General features: G+C 34.6%; 1 protein-coding gene across 4 annotated transcripts in view; it reads right to left on the reverse strand.

The window, feature by feature from the left end:
• Positions 1-14,518, reverse strand: part of PRKN (parkin RBR E3 ubiquitin protein ligase) — a 704,427-nt gene that overhangs the window by 357,786 nt on the left and 332,123 nt on the right. For all 4 annotated transcript variants that reach the window (XM_027634131.1, XM_027634133.1, XM_027634130.1 and 1 more), the window contains exon 6: positions 2,654-2,769. In XM_027634131.1, coding sequence (XP_027489932.1) covers positions 2,654-2,769 — 116 coding nt within the window. The remainder of the gene's footprint in view (positions 1-2,653; positions 2,770-14,518) is intronic.

Genomic DNA, 14,518 nt, shown 5'->3' on the forward strand with positions numbered 1-14,518 from the left:
CACCAAAACCAGATTAACACACTGTTATGTTAATGACATGCAGAGTCATTAATTTTTTATTATTTGATGGAGATACTGCATTTCCAACAGGACTTCACTTTTTTTCCCTCCAAGTACTGACCTTATCCATTACTCTCCTGCACATGGAGTCTAATATGATCACAGTCTGAATTGATTTGGCTGAAAAGAATTATGACAAAGACCTTACATTGCAGTTACCCTTGAAGAACAGCTAGCATATGCACTTCTAACTATCACCACTAGCAATATGAAGCTTTCATTTCCAACTTCAGTATTAGGAAGTACAGATAACAGAATAACACATTACTAGACTCCATTGTTTAAACAAAGCAAAACATTCCTTTGTTCAACACTATGAAGAAGGGATTTATTTGATTTTAAACAAATCTGATAACACAGCAAATACTTCTCCTTCCAGAGAATTCTTTCTACCCATTAAGTGACAGCATGTCCTATGTATCTTTTGCACTTATCTGTATCTGCTGAAAGCTAAAAATAATGGTGCCTTTAGGAATTGTACCCTACTGAGTTTGTGAAAGATGGTGTGAGGCATTTCTGCTCTGCACATTTTATTTTTACACTGCTTAAAACTGCTGTTATTCCTGAGCCTGATTTATGGGTACCCTGGGGTACTCCTAACCCCTTTTGATGTTATTTCTACTGGAAACAGTTGACAAAAGCAGAACTTCCCTCGAGGATTGCACAGTTTTAGTATTTGTTTCAACTTTCAGCCATTTGCTCAACCTATTAAAGCTTCCTCAAAGACACAGAATAGCAACCCATCACCTTGAATGCTACAGAAAAAAAAAATGCATAAAGGCTGCCAATTCAGATTAACTCTGGTGTAGAAAAATAGAATACATTGGAAGACATTACACTATATGGAAAACTGCCTATGGATTTAGTATAGCCCTACGAGGGTATTTGGCTCTGAAGTATTTCACTCTGGTGGTCAGAGCTGCATGAACATATTCAGAGAAAATATAAACCTAAGGCAATAAAAGTGTTTCTAATGTAAACTTGAGAATGAAAACTGGCAATAGACTTTAACGTTACTTCCACCTTGTATTTTTTCCATGTAACAATAATTTAAATATGATTTCTATGAGGTTTGCTAAAACCATACAAATGCTGTGCCAAGTATCTTGGAGCTTAATTGCTCTGCCTGTGGTGGACTAACTGTCCATGATAAATGGACGGAACCAACCAGATATATGGTGTACAAAAATATTTCAGAAATACGCAAACAGTACCTGGTTTATTTTCCTGTTTTATTTTTTTCTTCAGAATAAAAAGGTAGAAAAATGTATTTTGAAGAACAGATACGATTTTTTCATTTTATTATAATGAAGCTAATATAAAGTAATACCTAATGTACTGAATACTGTTAATCTTCTTTTCCACCTGAACGCTACAGAATGATGAAGGTAGGTTTCACAAAATACTACAAACCGCAGAGTGCCCTGGATGCTACTTTTCAACTGCATAAGAGTGTTAGAAAGTAATTGCCAGTACAATCATCTAATGTTTAACTAAAGTTAAAAGATTATGGGTATTTGTGTAATGTCTTGGAGTTATATATAAATATTACAAGAATCCTACGTTGGAGAAAAGAATTAGGTACTCAAAAAACTGAGCAGAGCTTTCATAAAGTAGCCCAAAGATTTTACAATACTTATGCAGCACTGATAATTTATTTAATTGTCCAATCTCTCACTCTTTGCAATGGTCAAAGGCTTACATTTGATCATCCTTGCAACTGGCAAAAGTTAAAATCAGAAACTAAAATAATTTCTTAGTAGTTGAGTCTGCACCCTTGCTGCAAAATGATCAAGTACCAATTTGACAGAGACTGATATTTAGCCTTTATTTAACCTGTACTTGGGATCTAGTTCTGTGAATACACTGCAGAGGATGCTGCCAAAATCAGCTCTTTCCAGAAGACACACTGTATGAATCAGCAGAGTTTGAGTGTCCCTTCCCATTTCTCCCTTCCAACAACTACCATTTTGCAATTCCGTTTGGTATACATTTTTATGTAAAATATCTCCTAATCAGTAGATAAATGTGTTTCAGGTAATTCTTCACTACAATGGTAGCTGTCTTTTTCGGGCAATTGGTTTCTAATCCATGCATTTGCAAGTAATGGGTATTCTTGAATGTATGAGCCCAAATACCATATGCAAAGATGGATTACAGTATTTAAAACTGCAATAAACAGAAATATGAGAACAGATGCATTTTACTTTGATTTATAGAACAAATATCAAGAAATTAATTTCTGCAGGAACAGTCTGTCCCCCTTGAAAATCAAGTTTTCTTTCACTGGCTTCTGAATACATATTACAGAAAATATCTACACAGTTTTACCACTACCTTGAGCACTCAATGTTTTAGTTAGAGCTTTAGCAGTCAGATTTTTTACGTGCAACACAACTAACGTACAATGAACTGTAATTGTACCAGCAAAACAAAGAATACTTCTGAAAATATGGCCCACTTTTTACCACACTACCAGGGGGAAAAGAATCTATAAAAAGGAAAACAAACAGAGGATAAAAGGCTCTTTGGAAGTGATAAGTACTTTGAAGCACTGAGCCTGTGCATCTCTGACACTTTTTGTTGTACTTACCTAATATCAGTGCATGTTATACATGTGATACAGCGACTGTTTGTTGTAACGAGGTTCAAAGCCACGGATGTTTCACTGTCAGTGGTTGGGTGTGCTCCACATTTAAAGTAAAACTCCTGAAATATTGAAGGAGAGATAAAGAGAAGATTATGTACCTGCTGTTCATGTCCTTTATCTTAGGCTAACTGACATTTGAGAAAACAGACAAATCACCACTTCCAACAGCAAAGGAGGACTATCATTAGGAAAGGTTTACAAGGGATCCTTTGCAAAAATACCAGTCTAGGTGTGTATTTTGCTCAGTGACTTTACTAGTAAAGAAGATATCTACTTGTGTACTAAATTCATATCAGTGTGACACATTCTGTGATTTTCTGCATTTACAGAGAAAAATTGCTTCATTTAGACTTCATCTAAGTACAGTCATCAAAGGCAAAATAATATAGTTGTCAAAATGCATTAATATTTCCACTTTTTTCATTTCAGATATTAACATTTTCTGAATTCTACAACACAGACTTTTAGCCTTAAATTAGTAAAGTCTGGCCTTGTGTTTGCAATGTTGGTAATCTTTAAGAAACAATTTTACCATCACATAAAAGGCAAGCTCTAGCTTTCTTGGAACACATATTACATTTATATGGTGTTTGAACTAAGTTGCTTTAGTCCATACTGCCCTTTATAGCCTCTTAGACTGCCTTCATTAGCATCATACTTTTCATACAACTGTGTACTTTGTTCTCTTTTCCATTGCACCCCAGGGAAAGCCATAGGAATCATACCATTCTTTGATAAGGTTTTGTTATAAGAGATTGCTTTAAATGTCCAAATCACTCTATGTATATGTAAATAAAAGCTGTCTGAAGACGTGTTTTGCAATAGGAGCCACAGATTACAGTTTGTAGTTTCTTTGTTGCTATGAGACCTTTCTTCCAGTATTGAATTGTGGAGGTTTGTAATGAAAACATAAATACTGGTATAAATGAAGTGTGAATTGGAAGGTAAGGGCATAAAAGCATTGGAAGAAAGGATGAGAAGGCATAAAAGAATGACAAGTGTTGATGGTATAAAGATATTAAGAAAAAAAGATGACTCTCAAGACACCCAGACTCGGAAAAAATCCTACGAAAAAACAGGGAAAACAAACAAACAAACAAACAAAACTGCAGCAAGAGAAAAAGATACAGGCAGCGAATAAATCAGCAGCATTTCCTAGTGACTTACAAAGGTGGGACAGGATGAAGGAAAAAAATTAGTTACTGTCAACTTCTTTAGGGTGAAAAAGTCACATCCAAACCCCAGCATTAAGAACAATTCAAAAGCCATGAAAAAGACCTGCTTGGTGTGTGCTAGTGTCACTCCAAGTTCCTAGCTAGATTATCTGCACACATATTGTAACACTTGTCAATATGTGAATAAAAGAGAATGTGTGGATGAGTGTGGATGAACAAAATCAGTTTTGATTAATACAAAATCACCTTTCTCTCCATAGAGTTTTGCATTGAGATTTATTACAATACTGTACTAAAATTAGTCCAGACAGGTGTTGTTACTTTTTTAATACCTACAGCCTTGCAGTAGGGAATTTTTCATCTGCAAAACAGTTGTCAATTACTGGGTTTGTTTCTTCAGTTGCAATCACTTAGACACGTTGTGTATTTCTACATGTGACAAATCCAGTACTATGCAGTACTGTGCCACTCTAAGGTAGACTCTGGTAACTGGGGACATGAGAAGTATTAATGCAACCTTCGTCCTAGGTTAGTCAACCCTATTTCTCACAGAAGCACTGATACACGAAACAGATTCAACACAAAATATTCAAACCCGGCTATAAGTGAAGGACACAACACCTGAAGCATGTGTAAGTAGCAGTTTAAGAGAAGTATGGGGTAGGAGTACAGTTTAAAGGCAAGCCTATTTTTTAAGCCAATTGTTGACAAAACTTTCGAAGTAGTCACCTGTATATGTTTATATACATCTAAATTTTTTGACAGATAAATTATCTTTCTGTCCTGCTTTATAACATCAGGAAGTAGTCCCAATCAAGAAAACATGCTTAAAGTTATCCTTCAACAAGACTTCAGACTTTCCAAGTTTTCGCTCTTGTTGAATACTCAGTTACACACACAGCTTGTAAATATTAGCTTAACTTGAAGCATTTCAGCTTCAAGTAATTCAATGGAACTACACATTCATCTGGAATACATGAAAACCTTACACAATCTGTAACTTCAATTTATTTTCAACCTTTAAAAATTTATCCATTGATCTTTGTATTATTTGCTAATGGGTTTTGGAGCTTGGGTTTTCTTTACTCTTTAATTTAATTTTACTTTTGTTTGAATTAAATGGTAAGAATAATTTATTTCAATGCAGAAGTCTTGAAATAGACCTCCTTACTTCAGTACATCTTCTGCAGCTAAAAGAATATTGACAACTAACAACTCTAAAACAGGTAAACTACAGGCAAGGAAACATATAAAAGAAAATTAATTTTTTATAAAAGTACTTACCACTATAATAAAATTTTATTTGGGTCACAAATAAAAAGAGCAATATAGGTATTAAGCTCTAAAACACTTGAACTAGGTTTAGACTTTCTTTTTTCCTGAACAATATCTGTTTGATGATTCTAATTACTTTTCATAATACTTCACAATTGTTCTTGTCATGAAAGCAACTTGATGAAGATAGAAATTAAATAAAGCAACGCAATTCTTATTCCATGGACAGACAGACAGATAGCCAAGGAAAAAATAGTCAAAAGTCTTGTGTTACATTCCCAAAATACTTTTGCCGTATTATTAGGAAAATTACTTTTCTGTACTTCTGTTTATCAGCCCAAAAACTGCTTTAAAAAAACTCTTCTACTAATTAAATTTATTATATGCTTTGGTGTTGCTGAACATTATGTAACGTGAAAATACTGTTTAAAATAACAAAAGAAAATATTGCCACTCTCCAAAGCTATTCATTTAAAGACTCCCCGCTTCACTAAACTGCAATTAAAGACATAGCAAATCTTAATATTAAATGTAAACAGAACAGAGGAAAAAAATTCCTCAAGATTATGTATCAAGTATTTGTTCAGAAGAAATCATGAAGATTAAATAATGAAACAATTATGTAAAAAAAAATATGTTGAGACTAGCAGTACAGCAAAACTAACCCACTTATAAAATGTTCACCCTTGCAAAATCAGAAGTTGTCAACACACACAATCCACAGTTCTACAAAATCAACACAACATTCTACATGTGTAGGCCTGAGACCTCAGTGCTGCGATGGGAGTTTGGAAATACAGGGAGAGATGGGAATCTGGAAAACTCGATACGTTGAGTGCCTGACAGTTCTGGATTAGTGTGGACTCCATTTTCACAAATTTTTTTTTTTCTGTACTAATACACATTCCACTTGTTTAAAGGCCTTTAAAAGTAATGAACTCAATTGAGTTTCCAGTTGTATATAAAAGTTTACGTTGCCTGGTTTACCTTGCATAAATGCACAATCCATTACTATTTATTTGTTACTTCTACCAGATCGCCCGGAAATTTAACATGCTTTTTTATGCCAGGGTATATACCTATGAAGCTATCATGACAGATAACCCATCAGCACAAGTTGCTTCTCAACTACTTCCAGCAGTGAAATTACTGAAAGCAAAATATAAGGAGGAAGAGTTTAGCCACTTTTCGCTCTCCACCCTTGCATTTCATCAGGCATGTAAATGTAGCTATTCTTTTATTTAGTCCTTCACCCAGTGTTTGATAGCTTAAGGAGGGAAATTTGCTGCATTTTTTAATCCAAATCACTTACGTTCCAAGGTTAATCTCTGAACAGGTGTAGAGATCTTGGAGCCAGTAAGTTTAGGACTAACACTCTGATTTTGCCACAGACTGTAAAATTCATACAAACAGTTATTACTTCTTAAAATCGATACCAAAATGTCTCTCTAAACTTAACTTATGCTATATGAGACAATACTTTTAAAATATTAACTTTATAAAAAACCCCTCAAACTTTACAGAATAACAGAAAAGGAATGGGCAAAAATTTATGCAGTCTACATCTCTATCTGACCAGTTCCAATATATTTTAAAATAAAAGAAATAACATTATTCCTCCTTTATGCACTTGCATTATTTGGCACAAAAAAATTCTGATGAATGCTTTTTTTTAAAGTATTTGTGTTCTGCAGTAAGGATATCTAGAAATTACTGCAAAAGCTAAGTCAAAATTTAGTGCTTTTCTTAGTTCTGAAAGTGAGTAGTTTTATGTTCACCTTCTACTGCAGTGAGCACCTTTAGATCATTTTCTTGCCTAAAGGCATAGGTCCCATGAAATTGTGAACATTCTATTTAACACTATAAATGTCTTCCTTTTGGCAGTGTATCTGATAGATTGTTATTCAGAGAAGGGAGCAAGCATCACTCTTACATACTCTGTCATATTCTTCACTCCTGTTATCGCTTTTGTGTCACACAACATCATAAAAAGTGCACGAGGGAAGAAAAGGTTCAAAGATACATGGTCACTGTTAGCTACTTTTTATGAAACTCAAGAAGTAAATGCTGAAATTTATCAGAAAAATAATCTTCTTTGATTTTTTACCAAAAATATATCTCTGTAAATTCTTTTCACACAAAACAGGGGTTTACATACCTCTAACCGCTGATGATAAGCAAACTGCTTTCTATATGATCAAGTGACTAACACAAGTAAGACCAAAGACAAAACTACCACAGAGAAGGTAGGGTGTGAAAAACAAAGAGGCCTAGAAGAAACTTTACCCTCTTGATACATATCTAGTTTACTGCAATGTCAGAGAAACATTGCTTAGAAACATTGCTGTTTTCTAAGAAGTACCAAGATAGCCTGCACCTCGGGTGAGATTCAACACATACACATGAAAATACAGGTTCCTACCCTTGTTTCTCATTCTATGCTGTGTAGGTTGGCTAAAATTCCTAAGGAAGCTCGGCAATATTTCTTTCTCCCAGTTCTTAATAAGCTAGAAAATAAGGTGAGGGCCTTATGGTATTTTTCCCCTGGATTACCCACATGTGTGTTTATTTAGGACTGATAGGCAAAGTCATTTATGAATGTTTTACAGCCACTGAAGGTGTAGTTTTATTTTTTTCAAATTAACAGTACACTTAAATGTCATTGCAACTGTATCACTATAATTATCCCCCTGAAAGAGAGAAAACTTCAATATCATTGTGGTACACCTCAGTGATAATGCTTCATTTGTTTTTAAAATTGAAAAATTAAGTAGATATACAGATATTCAGATATTTCAGATTGAAAGAAATCCACTCCAGAACAGCTATGGAATCAAATATTTCTTCTGGGATGTTCTGGGAAAGACTGGGCTCAACTCTGGGCAGAGACACTTTCATGTTTCCACATCCTAGAATAACTACAGGTAGTGGCTTTCCACACCATAGGAATATCTCAGTGGTGAAAACAAATAAATAAATTTAAAACATCACATGTTTTAAAAGCACTGCTTTTAAAGTTAAATAAGTAAAAAATGTTATAAAAGTGTTTGAATTATACTGGCTAACCAGTATGAAGAAGGTTTTACAGCCAAAGAATAATTCTTAGAGATTTAATTCCTAAGTGATTTTGTGATAGACTCATGAATGCATTGTATATACAAGACTGCTACGCTTTCTTTGGTGAGCCAACAGCACTCTGACTTGCTCAAAATAGTGGTAGTTCCCCTATGCACCTCACCAGGTATTACCAAGAACCTCAGATCAGGTATTGAGCATGATGAACATCACCTAGTATCATTTACTTGGTAAATGCTACTCTGCATGGTTTTACTAAGCAAAGACTCTGAGACCACCTGTTAAGATCAAAAGAAGGAAAATTATTAACCATAATTAGATGTTTGCAATAGAATTGGGTTAAGAGTAAAAAAAAAACCTACATAAATAAAACAAAAGCATTCACATAGCTACCTATATTTCAGACAAAAAATTTGTTCTGTCTCCTTTATGTTTGGAGTCCATCTGGAACTGTTACTGCAATACTTGCAGTTGAGAAGCTAACCTTAGGCTCTGGTCCTGTCATCAGCACTACTTCCTTTAAGATACTCTCCATTCAAGAATATTTCTCTCCTACTTGAGATTGCAATCAAAATAAAAACTTTTCTTGGTGGATTTCCTGTGATTCTTAAACTTGATGCTTGATCATGATAGGGGTTGGACTTGATGATCTTGGAGGTCTTTTCCAACCAAATCTATTCTATGATTCTATGATATCAATTATGCAAACACTTCAAAAGGGTAGATAACTTCCCTAAACCGAAAAAAGAAACCACTCCGCAGGCACAGCTAACTGGATCACCTCCTAGGCAGACAATGGATAAATACAGCTCTCATGGACTGCCTCAGTGGTTAGAACAAAAAAACATTAACTCATTTTGAGGGAAAGGATTTGTGCATAGTATTAGATTAGCATTCAAACTGCACACTGTAGGTGCATAAGTACTGTTTTAATGTTAAAGAAATATATAAACTGATCACTACAAAAACTATAATAATGCACGTGATTCATTGCTAATTCTTTTTAAAGCTTAAGCAGAACAATATGCAAGGTTATTAAGTGACAGTGAATTTGAAGGTCTTTAGCACAGATTTTAGGAATACTGTCAGCAAATCACTACACTCAGAAAACATTTCCTTGTCATAAGAAAAAATCCAAACTTCTTAAAGTAATTTTTCCTCTTTGAAAGAAAAGATCCTTTGAAAAACTCAACAACTGATCTCAGACCTACATGTTCAGAATGGAATCAGAAAAATCAGCAAGAATGAAAAGAAAAGCATGCCACCAATAACAGCAGACTCTATATACATTTTTACATGAATTTTCACATGAATTTTCACAGCCTTTCCATTTTCAAAGCCACAGAATCCCTGCTGTAGAACATGCAGGAGAATGGCAGTTCACAGATGCTGTCAAAAGTGTGAACTTTGAAAGAATTGCTTTTATGGGATGCAAAGAGAAATACTGAGATCAAATATTATATAATAAATCTTGTTAATACTGCTGTTAATTAAGCTGACCTCAAAGATAAGTTTAAAACATCTTCTGATGTGAAGAAAGACAGTAAGGTGCTGATATATTAAATTTCAACATCTGTAAGTAGTATATATTTATTTAATTTGGCAAGGGACAAAAGTAGCATAAAAACGTAGAAATATAAGCATCTGTCTAATATCTGCTTTCTGACCAAACCAACCTGCACTTCTCAAAATGCCTCTGGCTAAGAAGAGATGTTATTCATAATAAAAGCTCTTTAGGATGAGTATCTTTTGCCAGGTCTTCACTGAGGCTCTCAGAATATGTTTGGTCTTGGTGAGTACATTAACTTTGACCTGTGGGGTGGGGAAGGAGTTAACTTTTAAAATTATTACTACAGTTTTGAGACAAGCACCAATCAGGGGCAGAAATGTTAGCCTCCTGAGTTTTTCAAAATTTTCTTTTATTTTATTTTCAAAAATAACACTTGCAATCTAAGTGCATCCAAGTGACTAAAACCCACATATTTCAGAGAAAGAAGTGTTAATACGTCTTTATAATATCTCCTTTTTATTCTTGGTTGAATTTAATGAAGTTCATGTAAGAAAAACATTAAAAATACACAGTTCCACTTCTTTCTCTCAGAATCAAACATATTCACCATATCATTTATTCAGTTGGGAATATCAAGAAGAATTTGTTGCATATCAATTATTTGAATAGGTAGCCTTTGATATGGAAAGTACCTTGAGTGTAGATGGATTATTGGACAAGAAATGCATATGTTATCACATGCTTTACAAGACCTAGTGTTTTAGTCCTGACCAAGTCACCTAAACCCAAGTTTAGGCATACAAAAATGTATCTAAAGTATCATCATAAATTTTGTCAGACATTTACAAGGGATACAAAAATAGTAACAGTCTCTACTGTCATGATACCCAGATCCCACTTTTTTCCACATTCTTAAAAAAAACCCACAAGCAAAAAACAAGCAAAAAGTTTTTGTTTATGCATTTATTCCCCTTGCCAAGGGACAACATTTTATCTTACATATTCCAGAATTCACTGGAAGAACAGAGGTATAGCTAAAAAATTCGTAAAAGGCCAGCTATAGTACCATTCAGTTTTATTCAGCCATCTAATGTGATATAACCAAGATATTGATGATTGAAAAGATCTTATTGTACATTTCTGAGGGAGTCATCACTTGTTATATGTTATTTTCAGTGATTTATACTAATAAGGTTGTTTCTGCAGAATGGTGCATACAGCTTGCATATCTATTGTCTGCACTAAAAAAAAAACACCAAGCCAGCCATTACTTTTCAGTTATTGATTTGTATTAAAATCTAAAAAGAGGAGATGGATATATTTCAATATAATTTATTATATGGGTTATTAACGATACAAAGTTATAATGACATCTGGCCTCTGAAGATAACATGCAACTATTGTAGGGCTTTTGTGTGTAAGGAAAGCAACGAGAAATGCAGTACCTATCATGCATTATTCTTTCCCTGTCTACTAAAAACACACAGCACAAGTGCCTTCGGAATCCCTTAGCTGCTGCTGCCCACACAATACTACTTCAACCACACAGGAAAGTACTCTGTGTGAAAGTGACTTTTCACATTTTTAACAGCAACATTTCTCATTTGTTTTACTTGTCTAAAGGCAACCACACACTATACTTGCTTCATTCCTGTGCAAGTGGTGACTTGAGCTCAAACAACCCTGTCACTAATTCTGCTGTCATTTCTTCAAGTAGCAATATTTCCATGACACAAACACAGAATGATCATCAAGTTCCAGTTCTTCTATCACCCATTTTCTCAAAGTATAGACAAAGAAATGAGGGCTGTAAGGCATCCTGACTCCTTATGAAATGGATCTTTGCCCAGAATGTTACCTTGTAGTGGAATCAAAGGCTCTTTAGACATTTGGCTAATCACCAGAAATGCATAACTAAAAGGTCACAGGTACCTCAATGTCTGTGGCATGTAAAAATACAGTAAGATAGTTGTAAGTAAATAACTTTTCAATTAGAATGGCTATGCTTTCATATAAAATAACGTGAAAGCTTTCACATTCCTTTCCCTTAAAGAATGCAAACTCTCCCCTTCCCTTCTCTTCACCTAACTTTTTTCACCCATACATCCATCCAACACAGTCTCTGATCAACACAAACTTTTAGGCTGAACCAAGACTTCAGTTGTCAGGAAGATTAAACTACCTAGCCCAACCTCCAGAACTCAATCCAAATTGTTCTGTTGAATCTGTTCACCAGCATGCATGAAACAGATTATTTTGTAAAAGTTCCTTTGAATTACTTGAACCACAGAAGAAGTCTCAGTTTCAGAGTAGCTACTTACAATATATTATAATCATCACATCCTGAACATCAGTGCTGATTTCTAGACTTAAACTTTCCCATCAGTTGCTTTTAAAGTAGAATCCAACCGTCTAAATTCGTTATCAAATGTCTCTTGTAGAGAATAAACCCTTTACTTTGAGCTTAATTTCCTCTGGCAATTCCTCTGAATTTTTATGTGAACAAAAGCCACAAAAAGGGCTCAAGGAGGAAAGAAACTAGAATATTACATGATATCAGATCCTCAGGCTGTGTTTCTTATGGTACAAAAAGTTACTTCCAATTACAGGTTTGAATGATTTGTTTATTTTCCAACCATGTCAGCAAGCACTTCGGGTAAACACTGATCAAGAATTCAAAATGACTACAGAATAAATCTAAAATTTACAAGAAACAGCACTCCCATACTTGAGTTGTAAATATTGTACAGGTGACATTACGTTGTAAGGTCTCCCAAAGAATCTTAACTTGAGCTTCAGAGAAAAGCCCACAGAGTTAACAAATCAAAATATCTAAGTAAATTATGTAATTTCTTTAAGTGATTGTTACTTTTTCTTGAGTATTCTATATAACAGGACAAAGTCCATGGTCTAGTCTGTAAATGCTGATGTGTTTCTGCAATATACACAGTATATTCCTATCTGTCTGATCCTATTACAACTGAAAAATTTAAGTATTGTCTATCCCTTGATACTGAAGAAACTGGGTAGGTTCAAAGCTTAGAGAAAAGGTATTTTTAATGCAACATCCATTTTTAAAAATGACTGTTATTTTTGGTTTTAGGTTTTCAGCCTTTAGCTAATATCACCTATGTCCTAGAGCCTCACATCCATCCATTAACCACACAGATGATCTACAAGTCTGTAACACAGCTGAAAGACAGTACTAAGACACCTTTCATTTAGCACTATGGTTGCCTCAAGGGGAGCATCAGTATTTATGTGATGACACTGGGCAGACAGAATTAGGCTATAATACTGCAGGAGTGGCTCTTTGCTTCATCTGTGTGTCTCAGCTTTGAAAAATTGGATGGTTTGTTCTGTCATCTTTCCAATGCCGGCCATAGATCAGGATATGAATGAGAACAAACCAGCCAAGACACTGTCCAGTTACAATGGAAACAGTGAGAGGAGGAAAGGGAGGAAATGGCAGAAATGTTATTCTCTCCTTCTGTACAAGGTATGCTTCCCTTCTCTGAAGATTCAAAAATGTGCTAGTGGATGTTTGGCACCTCCTGAATATTCTTTGAATAGGTAACGGCTTTTTTTAATTCTGTTTGCCACCAGGAGCTTGTTGCTTTTCTTTTGAAGTATGTTCTTTGTCATTACAAGACATTCTGTTAGCACACCTACAGCTATGCTGTCATAAGTCTTAATAGAGTGCTACTGACTTACTGGGGTTTATACTACTAATGCTCTCCTTTCTACAAGAAAGCTAAAATGCAGGTCTTGTGTCCCAGCAACACACGCAGAGGAAATATCTAAACCATAGAGAGCAAGACACATGAAACCCTAAGGTTTGAGGATATTCTGCAGAGGTTTTCCAGTAATTATTTTTTCAGGTTTGTCCAGTTGCCAGAGTTGATGGAGTTGGGTGTAAATTTAGATGTGTTTGTTTGGGCTTTTTCCTTTCCCCTGAATCCCTGGTTTAAATCTTCTACATGGACTGAGGAGTCAGATGTAATATTTGTGCTGCATCACACAAACTGAGGTTTTCTTAAAACAAAAAGCAACTAAAATATCCTGTATGATTCCCAAAACATGAAACACAGAAAAGGAAGAATGATGTTAAATACAGTCACATTGATAGACAGATGTGAATAGTTGATTCATATTGCCATCATCCAAGGAGGGGAGAAGACCATGCATATGTTTAGTTAATTTTATTGGTTTCAACTAAGTAAAATCTACACATAATTCCTTACACGAGGAACATTACAACTGTTTCTTTCACTTCTGTGCAATGAGATAAAGAGGTTTCATTAGCAAGATAAGCATTTTAGACAGTGTTTTAAAAGGCAAAATTTGAACTACAGAAACACCTCTAGCAGAAACACCTCACAAACCTATTAAAATTTTCAGTATATAAATGCATGATTTGTCACTTCAAAGTTATAAAATAAAATACATGTTCAGTGTTTTACATGACTCATACATTAAAAAAAACCAAATGTAGCTCTCCCTGGAGGTTCTTATAAGTTACTAAATATTCTTGAAAGGTACAGAAGGCTGCAGGAAATTAATTGGTTAGAAGTGACAAACAAAAAAAGCCACAAAAAACCCCCACCAAAACAACTCTTCTCTTTGGTTATCTTTGTACTGCAAAATCACTAAAGCTCTGCACCAAACTGACTTTGTTCTCTGGCATTTAGTTTTATGCTGTCTGTTGTCCTTTTTTCAAATAGATTTTCTATATGTAATGTATATGGATGAGCTAGATGCAATATATATGCA

The sequence above is a fragment of the Corapipo altera genome, unplaced genomic scaffold, assembly GCF_003945725.1.
Source record: "Corapipo altera isolate COAL_440 unplaced genomic scaffold, ASM394572v1 2b, whole genome shotgun sequence".
Classification (NCBI taxonomy): domain Eukaryota; kingdom Metazoa; phylum Chordata; class Aves; order Passeriformes; family Pipridae; genus Corapipo; species Corapipo altera.